At 37.3% G+C, this 27,006-nt stretch overlaps 1 protein-coding gene and 1 long non-coding RNA gene across 2 annotated transcripts in view; one reads left to right on the top strand and one right to left on the bottom strand.

The window, feature by feature from the left end:
• The window catches only part of LOC307195071 (centrosomal protein of 78 kDa-like), a 32,232-nt gene extending 22,522 nt beyond the window's left edge, over window positions 1–9,710 (top strand). The window contains 5 exon segments of the mRNA XM_079938756.1: window positions 4,924–5,030; window positions 5,854–6,025; window positions 6,348–6,371; window positions 6,373–6,396; window positions 6,951–9,710. Coding sequence (XP_079794882.1) covers window positions 4,924–5,030; window positions 5,854–6,025; window positions 6,348–6,371; window positions 6,373–6,396; window positions 6,951–7,214 — 591 coding nt within the window. The 3' untranslated portion in view covers window positions 7,215–9,710.
• Window positions 5,816–27,006, bottom strand: part of LOC307195072 — a 48,210-nt gene continuing 27,019 nt past the window's right edge. Inside the window, exons 4-5 of the long non-coding RNA XR_013830712.1 lie at window positions 6,471–7,140; window positions 5,816–5,945 (exon numbers count right to left, since the gene is read on the bottom strand). This is a non-coding gene — a long non-coding RNA (uncharacterized lncRNA). The remainder of the gene's footprint in view (window positions 5,946–6,470; window positions 7,141–27,006) is intronic.

Here is a 27,006-nt window from a genome sequence, read left to right as displayed (position 1 = left end):
CAATAGTTATAGTAGAGGTTATATACCAAGTGATACATCGCTGATGGCAGTGTAAAATCTCAGAAATCTTTTGGAAAGAAGTTTGGAGACAGGTACCTCAGAGCCTTAAAAATGTTCATTTGCTTTGATCTCAAACTCATTTTTATGGATTTATTGTAAGAACGTTATTCTCAATATGGAAAAAAGCTTTCATGCATAAAAACGGTTATTGTCTGATAATATTGAAAAGTTGGAAAGAATTTAAATGTGTAAAATGGTTAACCAGTAAACCCACTCAGTGGAATATTTTGTAGCCCACAAAAAAAAATCACGGTTATGAATCCCCGATTATATGAGAAATGATTGATTTCAATGTTAAATGGAGAAAAGTTGAACATAAAATTTGATATCTAATATGATGGAAGCTTTGTCCCAGAAAAATCACCCTAGCCAGTGTACAGAAGGGAGGAAGGAGAGCAGATGACAGGAAGGAAAATTATTCCAAAGCCTTATCATTAGTCTTACTTAAGTAATAGAATATCAAGCAATTTTACTTTCTAACTTTTTTGGTTCCATATTTCCGTGTAAGGGACATGAATTATGAATACTTTGTAGGAGGAGGATACACTTTTTCACAAAAATTTAACACTTCTAACACAACTAGAAGATTGATTAAACCATCGTATTAAAAGTAGAGGAATTTTGCATTTTTTTTTCCTTTTTCCCCATTGAAAACTTGACTGGCTTTAGTAATGGAACATTAAAGAATTTGAAGTTCTTAGACTCTCAATTTTTTAAACATGTTCTGAATATAAAAATATATGCTCATTGAGCAAATGTTTGTAAACAATGAACAGCTTCTTGAAGGAAATAGAAGCCACCTCTGCATGTACACACACCTAATCTGCTCTTTTGTCTTAAAAAAGTATCAAAAATATTTTGCCATGTCACTAAATACTCTTCTACATCAGAGAATTTGATTGATTAAGCTTTTGCATCATCTCCCAGGAAAAACGCACAGATATATTATGAATGTAGAACTCCTGAAGCCCATTCATTAACTCTGGTTGAGACCTCTTGTCATTCTTTTCTTAGTGGCTTCATGGTGCATTCCTTCAGACGGTGAGCTGTTTTTCTTTAAACCAGTCCCAATTTGGAGGCTCTTAGCTTTCTTCTAGGGTTTGGTTATAAACAATCTTATGACATCATGTTGGTAGATAAATCTTTGCCCACATCTTTGATTTCCTTAGGGTAAACCCCTGATGTAGGATTATTGTTAGGTACCAAGAGTTACTCTTCAGAAAGTGATACCAGTTCCTCTCCCAATGATGGCATATAATAGAGTTCCTCATTCTTTAAGTGATTGTTCAAAGCAGTTAAAAGGTATAAATATACCGTACTGTTTTCATAAGTATAGGAATTCTGATTGATTGTTTATCGCTGCATAAGAAACCACCCCGAAACAGTGGCCTAAAACAATGACAGTCATTTATTTTGTTCACGAACCTGGAGGTTGAGTAGGATATTGATTCTTTTACTACACTCTTACTGACTGAAAACAATACCTATTTGACTAGCTCACAGCTCTGCAGGTCAGAAGTCCGGGCACAGCATGACTGGGTTTCCTGCTCAGATACACACGGGAACATGTGAGTTCCCTCCTGAGAATGTTAAAGCACGTGAAATTTAAGTGTAAGACATTGAGCCCCAAACGTTGGATGTTCACCATAGTTTGTGTGGGTCACAGAGCTGAAATCAAGATGTCAGTCTGGCTGTGTTAGCATCCAGAGGCTCTGGGAAAGAATGGCTCCGAGATTCTTCGGCTTGTTGGCATAATTCAGATTCTGCAGTTGCAGGACAGAGGTCCCCATTTCCTTGCTGGCTGTCATTCAGGGGACAGTCTCAGCTCCTAGAGGCCTCTCACTTGCCTTCCCTGCCACACCATTGGACTTCTTCAGAGCCAGCAATGGAGAGTCTCCCTCTTGTCCCTTTTGTACTTCAATTCAGGAAGAGTTCAGGTCCTTTTCATGGGGTGCCTGAGTAGGTCACATCCACCTAGAATAATCTCCCCATCTTAAAAAAACAACTGATTTTGAACCTTAATTCCGTCTGCAAAATCCCTTCACTGCAGCACCTAGATTTAGAGTTTGATTGGATAAGTGGAAGGTTTGTGTACTTCAGTAAGTAGGAGTCTTAGGGGCTCTGTTAGAATTCTGCCTATTGCAAGCAGTGTCCCCACTTCACGGACCGAAGTGTCTTATTTCCTGAAACTCCTAAGGGAGTTTATCAGTGTTCATTTTATTTCAGTGACCTTGGTGAATGGGAAGACTACCACCTCCGTGAGCAGGAATGGCACCCAGCTTCCTGAGTCCACAGTGTGGCTCTGCTACTTAGTGGTGTGACCTTGGCTGTGCTGCTCTACTTACTCTACTTCTCTGCCTCTGTTTCCCTCATCTGTAAAATAACATGGAGTTAGTGATTGTTCTTTCCTCGTATGGTTTGTTTTTTAAATAAATTTATCTGTTTTTGGCTGCGCTGGGTGTTTGATACTGCTCTCGGACTTTCTCTACTTGCGTCGAGCGGGGGCTACTCTTCGTAGTGGTGTGCGGGCTTCTCATTGCGGTGGTTTCTCTTGTTGCAGAGCACGGGCTCTAGGCGCGCAGGCTTCAGTAGTTGTGGCACGCGGGCTCAGTGGTTTTGACTCGGGGGCTCTAGAGCGTAGGTTCAGTAGTCGTGGCGCACGGGCTTAGTTGCTCCGAGGCACGTGGGATCTCTCTGGACCAGGGCTCGAACCCGTGTCCTCTGCACTGGCAGGCAGATTCTTAACCACTGCGCCATCAGGGAAGCCCCCTCTTAGGGTTTTGATGATTAGATTTAATGCCCAGGGAACTCCAGGAACAGTGCTTGACTGTAAATTGCTTTAAAAGTGATTACTTTTGGAGCTTCCCTGGTGGTGCAGTGGTTGAGAGTCCACCTGCCTGCCGATGCAGGGGACACGGGTTCATGCCCGATCCGGGGAAGATCCCACTTGCCGCGGAGTGGCTGGGCCCGTCAGCCATGGCTGCTGAGCCTGCGCGTCCGGAGCCTGTGCTCCGCAATGGGAGAGGCCACAACAGTGAGAGGCCCGTGTACCGCAATAAAAAAAATAAAATAAAATAAAGTGGTTACTTTAAAAAAAAAATGCTTTTGAATCTGCAATTATGCAATTCAGGTGTGTTAAGCATGTTCATTAATAGGAGTTCCTACTATAAAGAGACCCACAAATAAAAATAGAACTTTTCTTTCTCCTTCTTAACTATTTCTGACTTGCTATGTTATACGTATATGCCTTTTATGGTGGGCTGCCACAAATTTATGTTGGAAAAAGTGGAATTTAAATAAATCTTTACTATGCTAATTTGATAGATTTTGATAACTCATTTCACTAGCATGGTACGATATTACCAGTAGCAGACTAAAATCTGAGTTCACTTCTGGCTCTGCCCCTAAATCCTGATGAGTCCTATAGCTGGAAAGGCTTTTAGATATTATACTACGAATTAGTTACAACATTTACTCTGTTTGTTTAGGAAAAACTGGAGGAGTGCCTAAAGCAGTTAAAGGAGGAAAGAGTAATAAGACTTAAGGCTGATAAATGAGTCAATGAAGTAAACAATTTCTTATACTTTTGGGAGTGTTTTGGTTTTATTTCGATTTGATTTTAATCCATATACACATAGTTTGTAAACTTTAAAACTGTAATATGTTGCAAATTGGTTGTATCATATGGACTTTTGCATTTACTGGTATTTAGTGATCATATGATCTATATTCCAGAAAGCATGTTTTTAAAAATATGAAAATCTCGTTGTGTGTGTGTGTGTGTGTGTGTGTGTGTGTGTGTGTGTGCGCGCCCACATGCGCTTTATGACATTAGCTTATGATCTGTTCATGATTCTTTGATTCAAGAAAGCACTTCTTGTGCATATACTATATATACAGTAGCATAAAAGACATGATGAGACTCTCCTGGCAATGAATTAGGAAAGTGAATCATTTAAATAAATTTAAGGTATTGGAAAACTTCTAAGAATGCAATGAAAGATAAAAATATATACTATAAGAATTACATTAGGTAATGTGCATGAAAGCAGGGCATAATCTAAAAAGTTCTAAATATACTTTATCAGAGGTTGAGCGTAGGGAGGAATTTTTCAAAGTGCATATCCACTGGATTGGCGGACACTCATTCAATAAATGGTGAGCACCTGCTTATATAAGGCAAAAGGGGCATCATGAACATAACAGCCTTTCTGAGAAATACTGGAGTTGACCTTATAGGGGGTTTTAAGTGCATAGGTGATGAGCGGAAGGGGAAGAGTGCACGGGAGTGAATATTTTGAAGGAGCCAAAGAAAACATTGGTGATCGTACATTTAATAAATTGGGTTGGGTATGATTTAGGACTTTTAAACGTAAGCATTAGATATTTTGTTCACTAAAGTTAATTCTTAACATTCAGCAGAGTTGTAATATGTTTTGTTCAGATCAGATTCTATAATTCACTTTCTAATTTAAGGGAAACTTAAAGCAGGTAATTTTCTGATGTGGAATGAGGCTCCATTATGAACTGGACCAGTTAGAAATGTGATCTTTCGTGAAAGATCATTAATAAAACGATAACTTTGGTTTACTTATATACCACCTAAGCGTTATATAGGAAACTTTGTTGGGTGCCTGGGGGTTTTGGTTATTATGTGATAATGGTCTCTGTCTTTACTGGTGGAGAGTTAGGTTAATTACAGATTAATTACATTTTGAGTGTTTTAGTTTTGTTCCTTGAAACTAGGCAAGACTACTTTTGATGACAATGAGAAAAAAATCATGTCAGACATTTTCCGTCTTCTTTTATAGCTAGAACATGAAAATGCCCAGTTAAGAAATGTAACTTTCTCTTTGTCTGAAGCCCTTCATGTCCACAAGCATGATCCTGGATGATGAAGGTGTTTTGGGCAGCATTGAGAATTCTTTTCAGAAGTTCCATGCTTTCTTGGATCTCCTTAAAGATGCTGGGTTAGTTCATTTCTCTTCATGGCGTTCTTCTCTTTGCGACTATAATGGTAGTTTGCTGAGGAACTGGAGCAATTTTCATCACTTATGTGGCCATATTTAGCCAAATTTAGTGTAATTATAGGTAATATAGTTGACGTTTTAAAAGGAGGAATTAAATTTTTTAAGAAATGCAAATAGGGGAGCCTGCTTTGGTAGAGTGGGGAGCCCATTATAAAAGAGTAACCTGTAGACAGAGTAATTAGTAGGTACAGTTTTTTGTAAAGACTAAATTGAAAGCAGTTTTCATTGAAAATATTCGGGAATGGATAAGAATTTTCCTATCTTTCATTTACTTTGCTTGTTTGATAAGTTTGAATTAAAGTTATTTTTGTCTTAGACATAAAAATTATTATTAATCTGCAGGGAAGATATAGGTCAGTGGTTCTCAACCGTGAGCAATTTTGCTGAAAGAGGGAAGTGGAGATTGATAGTTGATGGAGTGGTGTTTTGTCAGTGAATGAGTTGGTGTTGGGAAGGAAGGAACAAACACATTCTTGGAAACTGGAGGAAAGGTGGTAAAGAAGTGTGGGAATGGAGGTGTGACTGGCAGTGGACGGGGTGCACGGTACATGTTGAAGCTGCTAGTGAGACAGTGGGATGTCTCCTAGAGGATGAATCTGGAAAGGGCTGAGAATTTGGGGGAGAGAGAGGCTTGTAGTATGGAGTAGGATGTTGGCTTTTAAGATTTTAGAAGTATTTCATGATTGTAGGTCTGGGGAAATCTAAACTGCTCTTCTGTGATTATAATAACCTTTATCTTTTCTCCTCTCCTCCTCTGGTCCAGGCTTGGGCAGCTGGCCACAATGGCTGGTATAGATCAGTCAGATTTTCATTTACTAGGTCGTCCCCAGATGAACTCTACTGTTAGTAGTCCACCTAAAGAAGAAAAGAAGGCACTTGAAGAAGAAAAATCAGAATCAAAGCAGAGTGCCCCAGGACCAACGCAAAATCTCCAAGTAAGTGGAGAGGACAGCACTTAAGGATTCTAAGAGTGATTAGCAAAAAGGAAATGACCAGGTCAGAGAGAAAATAATAATGGTCAGTCTCTAATAGTTCACGTGCTCGGGAGCTAGAAAACTCTGGAGTCCTCCCCAAATCTGAGATTAGTAAATGTGGGCCCGTTTCATGATACTGTATTGTTGTACATAAGAAAACTGGAAGTTCTTTAGAAAGTGTATGAGTTAAAGCAAACTCTCCTTAATGAAGAAAGAAAACATTACAGAAAATATTCCAAATTTTAAGTTGTATAAATGTCTGTTCTATTCATATTTTATCTAGGTTTCTATTTGTATGCAGTCAGCTTAACAATGAAGGAACACTAATGGAGGTACACGTACTGATACAATTTTTAAAATAAGTAATCTTGACATAGCTGATATGTAAGATATTACAGTGACTCACCTGGTCATGGGAATGGGAGGGGAAACCTTTCAGCTTTTCCTCCAGCCTCACTTGGAGCCCCCTTCGCCCAGCTCAGCCAATCTCAGACTGGTCTTAGGAACTGACTGGTCTTGGGAACTGACAGTCTGGTCACAAACTATATTATATACTGTTTACATGTGCCTGGAGGATAGCAAAGAAATTAATTTTCTTACAGAGTAGGGTTTTATTTTTAGTGAGGGGAAGGAAATGGGTAATAACTACCCCAGTCACCAAAGTCTGAAAATGTAGCGGACATCGCCTTGGATATAGCTAGGTTAAGCTGAGAATCACTTGGCAGGATATAATTAGAGAAAAACTGGCTCTGAAATCTTCTGAATAATCAATTGACTGTGTTAATAATAAGATCACCGAGTAACACTGAAGTTTTGAACTCTACTTTTTAATGGTTGGCTTTGTTCATCACTGAATTTTTGCCTTGTCTTTTGTCTTTCCCTCCAGTTTCAGAAAATTACAGGTGATGCTGGGATTCCTTTGCCTGTCGACTCCTTCCATGTTCCAGTCTCTACTCAGGAGGCCTTAGAAACTTCCAAAGACAAGCTGGGGGTCGCAGTCACAGAGCAGCGGCAGGAGTCTTTTGAAGATTTCATTGCTAGAACATGTTCTCCTTCAGCAGACGTCATTTCTGGAACTGGAAGTCAAAGAAAAGAAGAGGAATTACCTAGAAATAGCAGCTCTTCTTCAGAGAAAATGACCAGAGCATAATATACCAAAAACTACTCTGCTAAGAAACAACCTGGGAAGGACCTGCATTCCTGCTCTGACTCACCTGTAAAGCAGAAAAGCAAAGGAATTGGGCAAAATAATTCTTTGCTTAATGAACCAATTAGAAGTGAGTCTTCGAAAAAACACATTTCTGTTAAGAAAGAGAGTACAATAGTGACTGTTTCTTCAAAGACAACTAAAAGTAAACTCAGTCTACTAGAACATTCTGAAAGTGATACTCTTGGGTCTGATTGTGAATTTCCAGAAAGCATCCATATTCCATCACGCCTAACATAGGTCTAAATCTTTTAAAATCTTTTAAAATTATGTTTTTGCCTTCAAATTTTAATAAATTATTTATGTTTTTATTATAGCATATGGTGTTTAAAAATACTTGACTGGAAGCCATTAGAGAAAGATTTATCTATACTTTTTTATTATAATGAAAGTTTTGGTGTATTTTTCCTTGTGACAGTTTGCACCATTCATTCAGCTAGTGTTTACTGAGGGCTTCATATGTACAGTACTTTTCTGGGTGCTATTGCTTTCAGCAGTGAACAAAATAAAGCTTTTGCTCTCCTGGAACTAACACTCTGTGGTGGGAGAAAACATAAACAACAAAACAGGGTAAGGGGTAAAAAGAGATGGGAATAATAAATGGCATAGTTTTACCATTTGGTTAACTGTCAAACTATTATAAATCGTATGGCCAGAAGCCATTGACATATTTTAATTCACAATAACCAGAGAGCATCAAACAATTTACCAAAGCACTTAACCGTGTTTATGGATTACAGCAACAGTATGAGGTAGGGAACTACTACCATCCCCATTTATAGATGAGGAGTCTGAGGAGACACTATGTGAGTTGCCCAGAATTACACAGCTGTAAGTAAGTGGGAAGCTGGGATGTGACCAGAACCCATGCTCTTTTTTTTTAATGTATGGACTTTTTTTAAAGATTTATGTGATTTTTTTAAAGATTTTTTTTGATGTCGACTATTTTTAAAGTCTTTATGGAATTTGTTACAGTATTGCTTCTGTTTTATGTTTTGGTTTTTTGGTCGCAAGGCACGTGGGATCTTAGCTCCCCAACCAGGGATCGAACCCTCACCCCCTCCATTGGAAGGCGAAGTCTTAACCACCGGACCACTAGGGAAGTCCCCCTTCTGTGGTGATTTTTATGGCAGTTTTTTTAAATTTTATTTTTTATTGACGTATAGAATTACAGTGTTGTGTTAATTACTGCTGCACAGAAAAGTGACTCATTTATACATTTATATACATTCTTTTTCATATTCTTTTCCATTATGGTTTATCACAGGATATTGAATATAGTTCCCTGTGCTATACAGTAGGACCTTTTGGGGTTTTTTAAAATACATCCACTTTTTAAAAAATAAATGTATTTATTTTATTTTTGGCTGTGTTGGGTCTCCATTGCTACACGCGGGCTTTCTGTAGTTGCGGTGAGCGGGGGCTACTCTTCTATGCGGTGTGCAGGCTTCTCATTTTGGTGGCTTCTCTTGTTGCAGAGCACGGGCTCTAGGTGCATGGAGTTCAGTAGTTGTGGCACACAGGCTTCAGTAGCTGTGACTCGCAGGCTCTACAGCGCAGGCTCAGTAGTTGTGGCAAAATAGTCAATAATTTAATGCTGAATGGAGAATTAAGGACTCTAGAGCTAACCTTTGGAGAAAAGTAAGAACAGAAAAGATTTGGAACACTCATTATCCCTGTTTTCATACAACAGGGTTTCTTGTCATCCAACTATTCGTTATCTACATCCTAATTTTAAGGTGTCTATAGATTCCAGCCCTTCTAAGTCAGCAAACTGATCATCCTGTTTCAGCAAATTACTCACTGATGGATTCATAACATAAACATAATACCATATAATAGAAATAAAATTCAAATCAACTTTAAAGTGGAATTCTGAATTTTAAAGATATAATATCATGAAGCCATTGTAAATAATACCAGAGATCTGCTGGGTTAAACATACAAAGCCATTGATAAATGAGGATGTGTAGTTAACAATTTAAAAAAGAGATACAATAGAAGTAAAAGAAAAAACAATTGAGTATCAAATAATTAAGAGAAGGCCTCGGAAAACTGTTGAATTTTTACCAGAATTAGCCTGTTTGAGCTGCTAACATTGAACATGCAGTGAAGGACAGTTTACTGTCCCATAAACCAGTTTTGCTGAAATAATCACTCAAAACAAAATGTAATTCTTTTTTTTTTAATTGTGGCACTTGTGCTTAATTAAAATTTAACCTAAATTTTACTGGCTATAACAGAAAATATACTGGATTCGTTTATATAATAACATATTTTGACATAAATTTCAAATGAAAATTATTTTCAAATGTATTTTCAATTACTCTTCAGTCACTACAGATGACTTTAAGTATATGGATTTTTTTTTTCATGTACAAATCATCCTTGAAAAATAAGGATTCTTTTACTTGAGTAGGACTTATCTTAATCCAGAGATCAGATCTAGGTCCAATAGACAAAATTTTAAAACTTAAAATTTTCTAATAGTAAAAGGCACTTAAAAGGTTAAAACCTCCTAACAGACCAGCATTCCGACTATAGAATCAGCTGATTTATGGGTAGTGAGCATTTTGTTATCAAAATACTCATCCACAGCTGAGTGAGCCTATAGCATGGATACATGGTAGATTTCTGTACCAGAAATTGGATGAGCTTGTGTGTGGATCTCCTTCCAAATGCTAAGATTTCAAGGGCTTAACTGAGACCAGAACAGCATTTTCCAAAGTTGCTGGAAACAAAGAGGCCTTTAAAATGTTCCACTGACAAAGGGTTGTAGAGCCAAATAAAGTTTAAAAACACTTCAGACCAAACTCTACTTAACAGTGAAATTCACAGAGCACATTATAGCTCATTCCACATCTCAAAAGCCCTCCAGTCACGAAACATGTTTAAATTTACTGAACCCAGGATTTCTCAAGTTTATTTTACTACAAAATCCTTTTTCTTACTTTTTTTTTCTTTTGTTTACTTCACATTCACTAATGTCCCATGGGAGCATAGGTGATATTCAAAATATTTAACAAACTTCAAGTGAAGGCGCTAAACAATCAGGAAGCTGTCTGACTAATTAGACTGACCCTAAAACTAGTGTTCTTTGGATCACTATTTAGAGGAAAAATCTGGTTTAAAACTGAGATCTTAATTGATAATCTAACTCCATCAATCTGCAAAGTTGCCTTAATTAGTAGGGGTTTTTTTTCTTTTTTTTGGTTACAGTTGCTGGACTTTGTGTAGCTGATATAATGTAAATCATTTCAAAAAGGTCAAATGTATGATGTCACATGTTTTCTAGCATCAAATCCATTTCACTAAGTCTAAAATAATCTCTTTCAAGAGACGCAATATTTTTTTAACCCTGGAAGGTTCAGTTCTAACCTTAAAATAACTTAAAGACACTTTTCAAAACTAAACTAAAAATTGAAAAAATAATAAGTAGAAAAGGGCAAGAGCTGAACTAAGAGACATTTTCACTGGCCATTAAAAAAATTCTCTTCTTAAATCTGATTTTTAAAAATTAATAGAAAAGACTGGCAATTAACTTATTTTCCCTGGTGACTACTGCCTGTTTGGGGTGATACAAACATTTACCTAGATAACTGTGCTTTAGGAGTAATAAGAATTATATTTTTGGTCTCTGTCCCAGTTTCTGCCACAGAGTTTCTAAAACCCTTGGTATTTCCTAAGTGATGAGATGATAATGGTGTCTTTTGTTATGTTAACAAGGTGATCTTTAGAAAGCACCTAAGGATGGGAGCGGGCAGCCTGTGGAGTCAACCTTGTGATTAGAGGTTGGACCTTTCAGTCCTACCCCCTTGCCCTCAGGGCAGGGAAGAGCCACTCAAGACTGAGCTCAATCGCCCATGGCCAATGAGTTATTCAGTCACGCCTGTGTACTGAAGCCTCCATAAACCCCCAAGGACAGGGTTCAGGGAGCTTCCCAGTTGGTGAGCACATGGAGATTTGGGGAGAGTGGGCTCCATGATTTCTCCCCATACCTCGTCCTATACATGTTTCCTATCTGGCTGTTGCTGAGTTTTATCATTTTATAATACACCGGTTAATCTAGTTAATAGAATATTTCTGTGAGTTCTATGAGTCACTTGGGCAAATTAATTAAAGCTAAGAAGGGGGTCGTTGGAACCTCTGATCCGTGGTACAAGGGTCAGAAGCACAGGTGACAACATATACTTGGTGACTGGCACCTGAAGTGTGTGTGTGCATTCCTGCTGGACTGAGCCCTTAACATGTGAGACCTGATGCTATCTACAGGTAGATAGTGCCAGAATTGAGTTGAATTATAGGACACCCAGCCGTTTGAGCACTGCTACGCTCTCTCATTGGAAATGGGGTGCTCAGGACCACTTAATGCTTTCCAGGCTCTGGCTTCTGTGAATTCATGACAACAGTAACCTCTGAAACATACACATGTACCTTTGCCACAAAAAACTTCTGATAGACACGTAAGAAATTAATAAAAGTTGCTAAGAAAGGGGGTAAGGGACCTAACATTGGTTGGATGAGGGGGAAAAATATTCCAGAAGGAATTACTACTACTATCTATCTTTTGATAGTATGTGATTTTTAAATATGTGATCTCATTAGATTTTCCAAATACAAATAAACAAGATAATTATCTTTTTTTTAAAAAAAAAGGCTGAAGAAAATGTAGTTTTATATACTTCAGGAAAAAGAAAATTGAGGGCGGATTTGATTATAGTGTTCAGTAGGCCAAGAAATGTGAATAAAGAAAGAATTACTATAAAGGGGCCAGAAAAATGATTTAGGAGACAAGACTTTAGGAGACACTTTCTGATAAGCAGAGCAGTAACTCTTGCCCATTTCCTTTGTTTTTGGCCACGAATGGTTAAAGGCTCCTGTGAGAGGGCTACAAGGGGACTAGTGTCCACATCAAGTGGATAGCTTAGATCCTGATACCAACTACTGGAAATTATCCAGGGCCCAGGAAAGAAGTACTGGTAAGCTGCAGTTGCCAGCACGGTGCTTGGTAGATGTAAATATTTGTGGGTCCGCTAAATTAATGGTAAGACTATAATTCATAATATCTTGCACACAAACTAGATTGGTAAGTTTTCAGTGGATGACTTTATTACCATTCAGAACTCAGTTAGATGGAACAGTACTCCTCAATGACTGAGAAATCAATCTTCCTCAATCTTCATGTATCACCATCTGCAAACATTGCTCTCTGTCACAGATTACCTGCCTTCAGCTATGGATGAGACAGTGAGATGCATTTCATTCTCCTCTTCCGGGACACACAGAACAATGACCTTTTCTAACCTCCCTTGGAGCCAGGCAGAGGTCAAGTTCTTGCATTCTTGTTGAAAGGGTATGGGTCTACCACTTTCAGGCCTGGCCAGGAGATATTATGCATGATTGCCCATGTTCCCTTCTGCTGTAGTTTAGGTAGTCATGCATTTAAGACAACACCTCAAGGTGGAGGGGGCATGGGTTCCTGATTCACTACTTGAAAGCAATCTGCTAAGAATGAACCACCTAATTCACACGGGTCTCTGACAAGAGAAATAAGCATTTATTAAGTTAAGACACTTGGCTTTCAGGAGTGTTTGTTATACCACCTAGCATCAATTACCTTGAGTAATTCATTGCTAGACTGGTACACTGGTAATAACCACGGACTAGTGATGAGTCTACTTAATTCCAATCCTCTCCATTTCTCATTGATGATTTACTCTATACTCACCAGAAATTATTTTTCATAGGACTTCTTGATGACCATGTCAGTCTAGAATTATCCATAGTATCTCTGTCTATCTCTTCCTCCAATTCAACTTCCCAGTAGGGGACTGGCATTACCCCTCTGTGTAGATACAACCATGGAGGATCAGGTCCTAACGAGATCGTATCTAGAAGGGCCCTGTTCTACAAGGTTAATGGTTTATTTTGCTATACCTTGGATTCATACGTTGATTTAAAATAAAAAGTGACATGATTTTTGAAGGTTGAAGCTGAGTGGCTGAACCAAATTTCTATAATCAAGTTAACATATATTTTCCCCCTGAGTCTGTACTAGGTCATTTCTTAAAAATTATTTTTTCTATCCTATGAATCTATATGTTTACATGTGCATTAGTTATTATTCCCAACGTCTATGTTATGGACGGAAAATAGGATTCTTCTCGTGTCCCAACTCAAATCAAACAGTAAAGCATTGTTTACATTATACAAGGTTTACATTGCACAGGACTGTTTATATTCTACAAGGATCCTGAGGTCATGTCTAGACCCAATGGGGAAAAATGTCATAATAGATTAGTAAGGACTGTAATGCAGATGGAAGGGGAAAGTGGTGGCATATGTGCTAGGCATTTATTTCCCCAACTGAGGTCATTTCCTTGTCATGTATCACAATGCTACTGTAGTTGCTCATGTGCTGCAATCCACTGCCCACCCATCCACCCATCTAACATTTCTGAGGACTTAATCTGTGCCAAGGACTCTACTCTCTGCCTGAAAGGCAAGTGAAAAGTACAACCCAGGTCTTTCCTGAAGGAGCACATAAAGGAAGACTGATCTCTGAATAGTAAGTGACACAAGATAATGGCTGAATGGGTGGTTGCTTTTTATCGTGTACTTGCAGGATAGAAAGCAGAGAGAAAAATAGCTCCAAAGAGTTGGACAGTTATATTATCATTGATTTTCGAGTGACCACCAATTAAAGGGCATGCTTAGCAGCTAGAAATGAGGACCTCATTAGATGACTACAAGAGCCAGACACTTTCAAAACTTTCCCCTAAACTCTCAGTTCCATTTTCATTTCATGAAGAGACAGCTTGGGAAGTCAGAGGTCATGCTCTTGTATGTCCACAACAGGGATGATTTAAGGCACCGGTAAGCTCCTGCTGAACTGCCACCTAAGGTCATACGACTGTGAATCATGGCGGGATATAATGACTTGGGCAACATTCTTTCCTGCAAATACGTACAAGATGGATGATGAACAGTATTGAAGTATAATATATGGTGCCGATCATGAATTTAAATTCCCTCAGAAATGGAGGAGAAACAATTAGCAAAGGGCATTCTTGACTTCGTTGAGCAGCAATGCCTCTCTGACTCCCGAGACACTCATTTTCAGCAGTCAGGCCACAAGATGTGTCTTCAATTTCTGCAAAATCTAGTTCTAGCTAGATTTGGGGAACTAATGGGAACATGATCTTAATGGATGTCTCATGTTTCTCATGCAGTGTGGCTGTGGAATTTTATGGGATGGAGTCAACAAAAAAGACAGGTCCTTTTTTAAAGCATTCTTTGTATCTGTTCAATCTTGTCACTACCATAGTGTCCTAGTAAAAGGACGTTTCAGGGACTGTGTGAGGCCTGGTACAGTGCGTTTTTATAGTCAGAGTGGGTCAGCGGATGGAGAATCACATGAGAGAAAACAAGAGGATGAGGTGCTATTCCTGGCTCCAGCTTCACCTCAGAGAATGACCTTGGCAGAAGCACTTAACCTCACTTTGAATCTTTGAACCTCAGTTTTCTTATCTGTGAAATGAGGAAAGAACATCTGCCCCTTTGCTCCCTCTCAGGATTGTTGGAGGATTAAACAGATCAGGGCTATAACCTGAAGTACAGTGAACTCATGAGGAAAAAAATTAGACATCACTTAACTGTATAATATTCTTTTTAATCATTACTAATTTCCAAAGGTGAAGAAAACCTTGTTTAAAAGAAATATGTAAGCTGATTGTTTTTCTGGAAACAAAATAAAGGCTCAACTAGCAACCCTGCATTATAAAAGAGAACCTGAAATGCACATTCCAAATCTACTTCGAGACAGAAAGACCCCCAAATTCCTTCCAGTTTCCTAAGATTTTTCCACTATAATTTTTTTTGTTATTGTCTTCTTCATAAAATGTTAGTTATATTTTGGGGTTTTGCTATTGCATAGTTTAGCATATATAAGGAAATCGTCTTTCCAATTCACTAATAAAAAAGGGAGTACAGGAGAGAAGAAGGAAGAGAGGGAAGACAGAAGGAATAAATAGAGAACAAACCCACGTGGCTAGAAGAAACTGACCTGAGAAGACAAAACAATTCATAATTTAAAATACTATATAATACAAATGAAGTTAAAGATGTGTTTGCCCAGAAGAGGACTGACTTGAAGTAAACTGATATGATTTTCTGGATAACACCCTGTATTTCCCTGCTTTAGTGAAACAGTCACTCATAGAAGAGCTCTATCTACAGGGAAATTATGAAAGAAATAATCTTCATTTCTCCATGATTCTTTAAAACCAAATTGGACTTTATTCCTTCTTATTTCTCTCTCAAGCTCCACTCTTTGACATAGAAAATAGCATTCTGGAATGACTTAGAATTAGAGATCAGTCAATATTTCATGATTTTAAGGTTCTTCATTATGAACAATGTGAATTTGGACCCAATAATCCTAATCCTAGCTTTTTCTTTAGTTCTATAGTTCTATTAGGCCATGTTGTTAGAGCACTGTTTACACTTATTGCCAATAGTCTCTGGATTGGAGGTCAAACTGTTACTTACCTTCTTCAGCATACCCTTCAATGATTAAATGCCCCCAAGGACTTTTAAGAATCATTTTCATCTTGTAAATATTTTTAAATTGACATCTTAACTTTATAGTTGCTTCCCCTGTGAGGGAAAGAGACTAGGGTGATGGAGGGTTTTTGCTTCTTACTTTGTATTTTTTCAAGTACTTATTACTTTTTAAATTAAAATCAAGGAACCAGCACAAGAATGCTAATAAGGTGTAAGTGAGATGTAATGCTTGGTGCATAAGGGTTCAATAGTCCACTGTGAGAATGCAGCCTTTTGAACAACCTCAGTGATAAGTGGGAACCACTTGTCCACGACTATTTTATTTAAGATGCAATACTCATTTCTATCCTCTTCAATACATTTTAAGTACCCCAAGCTAGAATAATGGGGCTAGAGGTGCAAGAAGAATATTATACCAAACAGGGGCAATATAAAAAAACATTACAATCAAATTTTCCTTATTAAAAATATAAGTCAAAAACCTAAATACACTATTATTCCACGGAGTTTTAAGGTATATTAAAAACATTGTGATAGGATGTTTCAAAAATTATGGTACAATCCCCTTCTGACACCCTCATTCCTGAGTCACCACTTCAGCAGGACTGGGCTTTGGCATACTCGACCCACATGATGAGACAATAGCAAAAGAGCTTGATGGCTCAGTTGCCGAGGACTAGCCCACTAGGTTCTGAAGACAAGTGGACCAGGTGCTCCCACTGTCCATGCCAACCACCAAACCTGTGAGTGAGGCTGTCTCAGACCAGCTCTCACTCAGCTGATCCATCAGTTGACTAAAACTGCACGAAGGAGCCCAGATAAAACCAAAAGTAAACACTACCCAGATGAATCCAGTCCCAAATTGCCAAGTAATTGCTATTTTAAGCCACTAAGTCTTTTGTTGTTTTGTTTTTTATATCTTTATTGGAGTATAATTTCTTTACAATGGTGTGTTAGTTTCTGCTTTATAACAAAGTGAATCAGTTATACATATACATATGTTCCCATATCTCTTCCCTCTTGTGTCTCCCTCCCTCCCACCCTCCCTATCCCACCCCTCTAGGTGGTCACAAAGCACCAAGCTGATCTCCCTAAGCCACTAAATTGTGAGGTGGTTTGTAATACAGCAAAAGCTAATCTATACTCTAATACGATGTGGTCAAGTGGGTTTATCCTTGAGAATGCAAGGTTGGTTCAGTATCAGCCAATCAATTCATGTGATTCACTGTATTAGTTAAAAAAAAAGGAGAAAATCATATCATCATTCTTTTTAGATACAGGAGATAAAAAGCATCCCATGAGGTTCAAAATCTATTGGGTAGGGTAAATTTTATAAAACTAGATCCAAATAATAACTATCTTTCCTTGATAAAGGCTATATACCAAAAATACATGGCACATGTATACACTAACAAAAATTATTATACTACTAATTTTTTTAAAAAATTAGCATTTCCTTTAAGGAGAGAATTGAGATAAAGATTTCTAACATTACTGGTCTATTGGAACTGACCTTTTTGGAGCTGTGTATTGAGAGAAATAGAAAGAGAGAGAAGGTTTAGAAGAATATAGATAAAAATGTCATATTTATAGATTGTTTTGATTATGTATTTCATTGGAAACACAGGAAAATCAATAAGCTATTAAATCTAAGAAAAGAGCTCAACATAGGGGCTGGAAAAAAATTAATACACCAAAATCAATTGTGTTCCTCCATAGCATCAATATCTAGATACAATACAAGATGAATTTACCATAGTAACAAAACCTATAGAGAGTATGGGGTTTCACCTAATAAATTATGCAGAAAATCTTCATAATGAAAACTTTATTAGAGGACACATGAGTAAAAGAAATATATATCACAGGTACGGATGAGATGACTTGCTATAAAAATATAAATGTCCTTATATTAATCTATAAAATTAAATGCAACTGTAATAAAAGGCCAAGCTGTTTTTTTTTTTTTTTTGAGGGACAGCATAAAAAAGTGATTCTAAAATGTATCTGGGGGACTTCCCTGGTGGTGTAGTGGTTGAGAATCCGCCTGCCAATGGAGGGAACATGGGTTCAATCCCTGGTCCAGGAAGATCCCACATGCCACGGAGCAACTAAGCTGGTGCACCACAACTGCTGAGCCTGCACTCTAGAGCCCACGAACCACAACTACTGAAGCCCACGAGCCTGGAGCCTGTGCTCCGCAATAAGGGAAGCCACTGCAATGAGAAGCCTGTGCACCACAACAAAGAGTAGCCTCCTGCCCCACCCCTCGCTGCAACTAGACAAAGCTCGCACACAGCAATGAAGACCTAATGCAACCAAAAAAAAAAAAAAAAAAGAAAAGAAAAAAAAAAGAGCAGATTGTTCTATCTCCTATAAAAAAATTAAAATAAAATAAAATAAAATGTATCTGGAAGAATAAAGTTCTCCATACAGCTAAGGTAGTTTTGAAAAATAAGCTCAAAATGGAGAATGTGCCCTATACATTAAGATATATTGGGAAGTCATGATAGATAAGAACTGTGTGATGCCCTTGGAAGAAACGGCAAACAAGAAAACAAATCAAACAGGTGGCCTAGAAATAGAGCTATATACAGATAGGAAGTTGGCACATGAAAGAGATGGAATCATAGTCCAATGGAGGAAGCTGAATTACAGCTTTTGGGGAAACAGTCTCATTTTAAAAAGAGCTATGAGACTGGATCTTAACCTAGTGATATCACTTATGTTGTACCCAGTCCTATATAGCTCACCTAATCTTCACAAAAAAATCCACAAGGCATAAACTATTATCCTCATTTTACAGGTGGAAAAACTGAGGTATGAGAGATAAAATGACTAGCCTAAGAAGTACATGGTGGAGCTGGAACTTAAACCCCACAGAAATCATTCTATTAACCATTATGTTATATAATTCCACCTAATGTACAAAACTAAAATACAATAGTTTTAATATCTAAATGTGAAAAATAAAATCTAGAGACAATAAAAGAAATTGCAAGGTAATTTATTTGTGATTTCAGGGTAAGAGATGAAATAGATCTTTGAAAAATAAAGAAGCATACATTGTATGAAGCAAAAGTGATGAATTTAACTATATTAAAATTATAAATTTATTAATATAAAAAATCTGATTTAAAAAAATGGGCAGAAGAGCTGAAGAGACATTTTTCCAAAGAAAACATACAGATGGCCAACAGGCACATGAAAAGATGCTCAACATCACTAGCCATCAGGGAAATGCAAATCAAAACCACAATGAGAGATCACCTCACACATGTCATTATGGCTATCATAAAAAAGAACAAAACGAACAAGCCTTGGCGAGGATGTGGAGAAAAGCGAACCCTGGTACACTGTTGGTGGGAATGTTAACTGATGTAGCCACTAGAGGGGTGGGATAGGGAGGGTGGGAGGGAGACACAAGAGGAAGAAGATATGGGGACATATGTATATGTATAGCTGACTCACTTTGTTATAAAGCAGAAACTAACACACCATTGTAAAGCAACTATACTCCAATAAAGATGTTAATAAAAACAGAAACAAAACAGAACAACCATATAACCCAGTAATTCCACTCCTGGGTATATATCTGAAGAAAACAGAAACACTGATTTGAAAAGATGCATGCACCCACATCCAGTGTTTATAACAGCATTGTTTACAATAGCCAAGATATGGAAGCAACCTAAGTGTCCATCAACAGATGAATGAATAAAGAATGCATGCCATATATACACAATGGAACACTGCTCAGCCATAAAAAATTATTAAATTGTGCCATTTGCAACAACATAGATGGACCTGGAGGGTATTATGCTTAATGAAATAAGTCAGACAAAGACAGATACTGTAATGATATCACTTATAAGTAGAATCTAAAAAATAAGACAAATGAATGAATACAACAAAACAGAAACAGATTCACAGATATAGAAAACAATCTAGTGGTTACCAGTGGGGAGAGGGAAGCGAGAGGGGCAAGATACAGACTGGGAATTAGGAAGTGCAGACAACTATGTATAAAATAAATGAGATACAAGGATATATTGTAGGGCATGGGGAATATAGCCAATATTTTATAGTAACTTTCAATGGAGCATAATCTATAAAAATATTGAATCACCATGTTGTACACCTGAAATTAACATAATATTGTAAATCAATTATACTTTAATAAAAAATTAGAATTTTATGTACAATAAAGGATACCAAAGTCAGACTGAAAAACAGTTGATGGGTAGAAGACATAACATTATCTAAAACCCAATAAAGGACTCAAAATCTGAATACAAAAACTTCTACATCTCTAAAGACACTGAATACTCAATAGAAAAATGAGCGTAGGTCATGATAGGCAATTCATAGAATGGAAAACATGAATAGCAAGAAAGTATATGAAGACCTAACTTTTCTAGAATCAGAGCAATGCAGAATTAAAACACCTTACTTCATATGAATCCACACATGCCAAATTTCCAGAAGTTAAAATGCAAATTATGCTGTGGAGCAACTACGCCTGCGCACCACAACTACTGAGCCTGCGCTCTAGAGGCTGGGAGCCACAACTACTGAGCCCACGCGCCTAGAGCCTGTGCTCCGCAACAAGAGAAGCCACTGCAATGAGAAGCCTGCGCACCGCAACGAAGAGTAGACCCCTCTCGCTGCAACTAGAGAGAGCCTGAGTGTAGCAACGAAGACCCAATGCAGCCAAAAATAAATAAATTGATTACTTTTTTAAAATGCAGATTAACAGCATGTGGTGACAAAGGATATGGCAAGAGAGAAATTCCAAGTATTGCTGGTGAGGGGAAAATGGTACAGCTATTCTGGGGAGGAATCTGTGAAATAAGGCATATATATGACTTCTACCTCAGCCATTCCACGGCTGCACTGTTACTCTGCACTGTTACTCAAGGGGACATGTGGAAAGAGTGTATTAATGCTTTATGGTGGACATAAAGTGTTGAAAATAGCCTAAGTATGTATCACCAGGGTAATGGATAAGCAAAACATGGTATTAACATATGGTGGAATATTAGACAGTGGCCAGAAGCAATAATTTCTATGAAGCAACATAGACAAATTTTAAAACAATAATTTTGTGTAGAAAAAATAAAAGAATAGGATGTGATTTTTAGTCGATACTACTTTTGCAAAAATTAGAAAATACAAAACAATTCGGTATTTCAAATATATACATATGTTTAAAATAACTATGAAAGGTGAGTTGGGAAATTACATATTAAATGGCCCAAATGGTGCTATATAGGGGAAAATAAAGGAAATAAATCTGGCAGAGGAACATCGGGGCCAAAACCAATCTTAAAAGTATTAGAAAATAGAGTGACCATACACACTGATGATAGAGTGACATGAACTGAGGCATATGGTCCCTTTTGAGTAAATGCCTTAAATACAAACTAAAAAAATAATGTCATAAGATTTACAAGCACTATAAAAATATTTAGCATTATTGCAGTAGATAGTAGAAATATATAACCTTTCAACTTAAATAAAAACAAGACTGATGAAATATCATCTTTGTTCCCATGTCATCCATGCAAAGGAAGAAATAATAAATCAGCTTTTAAGATAGAATTTTTTACAATGAAAGATAAAAAAACAAAGAAAAAGAAACCCTAACTGTTTATCCCATGAAAGGAGAAAAAAACAATTTGAAAAGTCAGAGTAGAACTCTCTGAGGACAATATTTAACATCAATTTTTGTAAAACAGAATTTTAAGAAGCTGGTTTTGAATTGTTTATAGAGTTTCTAATTAGCATGCTGAGGAAATACAGGGTCCATCTTAATCCAGAAGCAAATAAAAAGTTCTGACTCTTAAAATTCTAGGCTCTAGAGTAGGTGCGTGCTGGTGTGCTGGTGTGCATGTATGTGTGTGTGCACATTTGCTGTGTGTTTTCAATAAACTCAAGAGTACATAACGGTGTATGTTATTACATTGTAACAATTCTTGAGCAAGTCTAACTGAAGGTCAGTAGCAGACAAGTAGATGCCACTTAGGTGGCCCCCCAAACTCTCAGGTAATGCGCAGATCTGGCTTGGCAATCATGTTCTGCTTTTAGACATAATGCATTTTTATGTTCTTGTTAGCATTGAAAGACTAACTTGAATATTCTGCAATTGATGAAATGGACAACAGAGCAGTAACCTAGAGTTTACAAGTATTTGGGGCAGTAAAACTTTAGTTCTAGATTTAACTTGGATTTTAGTCCTAATTTAACTTGGATTTTCTACAACGCATTTTTTTTCTATAAACTGGAAGTATATACCACCATAATCCTAAAAAACCTGTGACTTTGGGCTTCAGGGGTCTAAGCCTTCTCTCTAAGTGACTGAAAGGTACAAGTGGATATTAGACCCGTCTAAAAATTGTCCTTTTCTGCCCTCACATACAAGGGTTCAGCTTGATTTTTGGATAGCTGTCATTTTAAAAAAAAAAATGTGCAAAGAGCTAATGCCTTTTGCTACAAGACAAAACAACTTCTCCTGGACATGCAGTAATAGGAGGCAATGCCATGTGTTGGAAGCACGCACATATTTTATGAGAGATATTAATCTGGAGGTTAACAGCTAGGTGCTCTGGTTGAAGTAGTTTATTTCAAACATACATATAATGTTAACCCACTTTGTAACAAAGCCTTCAACATTTCATATGCAAATTCTTTTTTCTTTCTAGTTTAAGCCCAAGGAAATCCCTATAAATCTTGTCACCAAAGAGAAAATATAAAGAATTCATAAGATTAAACAGTTCTTATCAATTGTATAAGAAACTAGAAATGTACTAACTAGACAAAAATGTAGATGTCTAAGAGAACGTCCAACAAATAGAAAAGTAGAGGACTGCACTGAGATTGCAATCCTGAGAAAAATACATTATTTCTAAATGAAAAAGTAAAAGGAGATAGTATAAATTGAAGCCAGAAGAAAAATTTAAAACCTACAAAAATACGAGTCAATACAAAGTTAAAAACCTATTAATTTTACTATATACCCAAAGGCTTCACAAAAGATCTCATGAATATCACAAATTAAAATAAAACAAACAAAAGTCAGAAATATTGTTTTCCCCAAATTGTACTACTACCTGCTTATTGCTTCAGTGGTAAGAAGAAAAATTATCTTCAAATAGTTAAATTGTATACCTACTTATATTTTAACTCTTAGGTGGATTTGTTATATAATATATATGATCTTTAAAGAAAACTTGTTGATTGTTTATTTTGGCATCTGTTAGGAAATTCCTATTTAATTAGATAAATCTCCTTAGATAACTCTTAAATAAAAATAGATGCAAATATAGTATGTTTCATATCATTCATTTTAGACCTCTAAGAGTTGGAAAAGCTCAACCTGGAGAAGAAACTAGTTTTATTGAGGGAAGAAACTACTTTCCAGTTTAGAAGAGGAGGGATTATCCCATTTCTGTAGAGGAAGCAATCAGGAAGATACAAAAAGAATGATCCTTGCCTAGTGCTAAGGCCAGAACTACTGTGAATATTGTACCAGATCTTGTAAAAACAGCCACTGTGCTGGCACTCACAGGCCTGGGTCATGGTGTGTTTAACAATAAAACTTTGTTCCAAAGGATGGAACTCCTTTGGGCCAAAAAGCTTTCACCTGCATTACTCCATTAACCTCACTGTTTTGTTATGGGAAATGTGTTTATTTTTTGAAATGACATTGAAATATATCCTTAAAAGAACACGTTAGGTCTCAACAAGATTCTCTTCTCTTTCAGCCAACACATTACCTTTTAGAAATCAACAGTCTACTTCTTTCTTTAAGTCATCACATTTCAAAGCTGTAGCAGCTAATAAATGTTAATATGATTTTTCCAAAACTGCAATCTCCCTAAATTTCTATGCTGTCTTCTTTATCCTGTCTTTTCAAGGTAAAGGTATCTTTCCAGTTTTCTTAGCATTAACAGGATTATGGATTTTGTTCACTGTTAAAGTTCGTTATTTATGGACATAAGTTAATGTAAATGCAAAAATATCTCATATTATTCACAAGCTGGCTGACTTAAATCACTCGCTCTTAAAACAACTTTACTGCTCTCCAATTTGTTCAAATGCACGGAAATATAAATTCAGGATGATGTGGCTTCTCTGCAATGCTTTCTTTTCAGGCTGCAGTCTACATGACAGCGTTATATCTTATCCTTGCTGCTGTTGTTGTTCAATCTATAAAATCTCTCTTGAAGACCCCCAAAACAGCTTGTAATTTAAACTTTTACTTTTGGTGACTCACTGTTTTCAAATTGCCATCTCTGATCATATCCCCCTTCCAGGGGAATTTATGCAGACTCTTAACCCATAATTGCTGTACTCTTTACCTCTATTTCTGGGTTCTTAAATTAACTGTTACATCAGTGTGCTTCATTACTCAAATTATTTTTTCTTAGGAACTTTTCCTGGAAGTAAGTTCATGCTATTTTTGACAAGCAAACATTTGACTTCTGAAAGAATTCTTATGGAAATGGGTTTATATCCCAAATGCACCACCACAAATCTTTGTGACCTTGCATAAACGTCCCTTACCATTTCAGGTGCTATCTTTACTTGACTCCAAAGTGAACTGATTAAAACTATGAGCATCTAGCTGTTATGCACTTTTGTCTCAGTTTGGTCAGTGAAACTCTCAAAAATCCATCAGATTTTTATTATTTTTATCATTAGCCTGTTTGTATAAAATAAGTTACCATTTATGGAGCCAGTGTTCTCCTTTATTCCGGCATCCAATCATTGTAAATATTTCTCATGGACACATTCTTAGAAGGCCTATGAATAACCTGGCCTCTTACTGATTCTCCCTTTTGGAGTCTTACTAGCCAGACTTCCCCAATAACTTTCAGAGAGAGTTTTCCCCCTTTCCGGGTCTTCTTTTTGACTTCTATACGCCATAGAACTTTCAAAAGTCATCACACCAATACTAATATTACCACATACCCTCCAAAAAGCTCCAAGCTGTTTATGCCTATTCGTTAAGTTAATACTTTATCAAAACTTGCCCAATTAAATAGTTTTAGCACAGATATTTTACACATTTTAGCACAGACATGCTCTGTTTAAGGCTGATAGACCCATTAGGAATTAACTTTCTGGTACATTTTCCCTCTGACATTTTCCTCACAACTGCGTTTCCTCATAACTGAGCCATCAGTTATCTCTTGCCTATAGAAAGGCAGATAAGAGAAAAGAAAGCTAAGTGAGAAAAGATATGTAAATAGACTAGCACAATATTGGACACATAATAAGTATTCAATAAATGATAGCAAGTATTCTTACCCTTATCCTCACATTAGTTTATATGTATTAAAAACTGATTACTGGACTCAACTCTTACTTCCATTGATCATTAGATCCTCACAGAAACCTTGGAGGAAGCGAGGTTTCATCCCCATTTTACAGGTTGGGAGACTGCAGCCTAGAGGGCTTAAGTACCTTAACTGAAGTCATATAGTCAAGAAATAAGCCTGTATTTGTCACAATCACTTGCCCATGCTTTGACATGACACCACCACCCATCATTTACCCAGCTTCACCAAGGTACTACTAAATTTTTTACTCTTATTCTCTTCTCTTTGCTTCATACTGCCATTGTCACCAGCCCACTCAAATTCACTTTTAATTTTCCAATGTTAATGAAGCGAGTAGAAGGTGGAAATTGAGGTTAAAGGAGGAAACTTTAATGTTATTCAAGGATGACTTCATCTTAACTTCCAGCCTTCGTCTACCCATTCTCTGCTCCAGTCACACACAGAGTATTTGCTATCTCTTCCATGAGTCTTGACTTTCCTTGTCTTTATGCCACTTTTCTTTTCTCCATTTGCAATGAATCTCCCTTTCCCTTGGTTCTTCACCATTTCTTACTCCATACTCTCCATTAAAATTCAAATCTACCTTTAAAGCCCAACTCATATACCAGTTCTGTCCTGCAGTCTCCTGGATCTGCCAAGTCAGAACTAACCACTTGCTCCTCCGTGCTCCTGCAATGGCAATGATGTTAGAAGGGCGAGTGATTTTACAGCTCGCTCACCACCTGCGGGAAATATGTCCTATTTGCCCTTCCACATCCTTTCTCCACCCAACTCTATATGGATGGCTTGCATGGCCTATCTTAGTAAGTGTCCTTGCTCTGGCTTCTGTTTGGCTCACCAATGAAGAGTACCAATAGAAGATTGTAGGGAATGAAGGAGGGGAGTGAAGTTAGGGTATTAATTCTTGCCAAATTGCTGGGAGTTGGCCGCATCCCCCAACTAACGTATAGTGCTTCTCTGTGGGGCGTCACAGCATCTTTGGGGAGGACTCTCTCTCCAGCAAGTCTTCCTTTCTCTTTCATCTCCTATAAAGTAGCCACACTTTTACTGAACCCAGGGCACTACACTATCTCTTGATTCTCTACATTGGGCTCAATTTATCCTTATTGATGTACCCCTGATTTCCTGCTGAGACCCTGTCTGATGAACTTCGTAATATGCTCTTCTAAGCTGTTAATTTTACAAACCACATTATTACACTTATTAGAAGAATGTCTTCAGGACGTGTCAGTAAGCTCTGATTGATGATAATGGTAAACAGCTAGAATTTATGGAACATAAAGTATGCTTTGGTTACTCTCGAGTACACCGTGTGCATTATTCTAATTAATTAAAATCACTATTAGCTAAGCAAGGCACACAGATGCTAAGAGGTTCCCAGAAGTAACTTGCTCGTGGTCACTCCAGTGTCTCAGTAGTGTTTAGGACTCAGATCTGTCCAAAGCCTAAACCTTAAGTTCTAGGTCTAAGCAGTGGGTCTCCAACTTGAGTATGCATCAGCATCACCAAGAGAGCTTGCTGAAACAGGTAGTGGGCCCACCCCCAGAGTGTCCGAGTCTGTAGGTCTGGAGCAGGGCCCAAGACTTTCATTTCTAAAAATTCCTACGTGCAGCTGATGTGCTGGTCTGGGTACCAGACTTTGAGAACCACTAGTCCAGGCATTTTAGGTCCAGAATTTCAGGTGTTAGAATAATTTTCTGGTGATAAATGTCCAAAAAAAAAAAAAAACCACTGCATTTTTCTGTTTGTAAGGAGGTAATACATTCAATCTTAAAGAGTCAATAATGGGGCTAAGTATTTAAGAAAGAAGAGTTATTCTCCAG

Source organism: Stenella coeruleoalba, assembly GCF_951394435.1.
Source record: "Stenella coeruleoalba genome assembly, chromosome: 12".
Taxonomy (NCBI): domain Eukaryota; kingdom Metazoa; phylum Chordata; class Mammalia; order Artiodactyla; family Delphinidae; genus Stenella; species Stenella coeruleoalba.
Note: the sequence above shows the minus strand (reverse complement) of the source record. Positions and strands in the feature narration are given on the sequence as shown.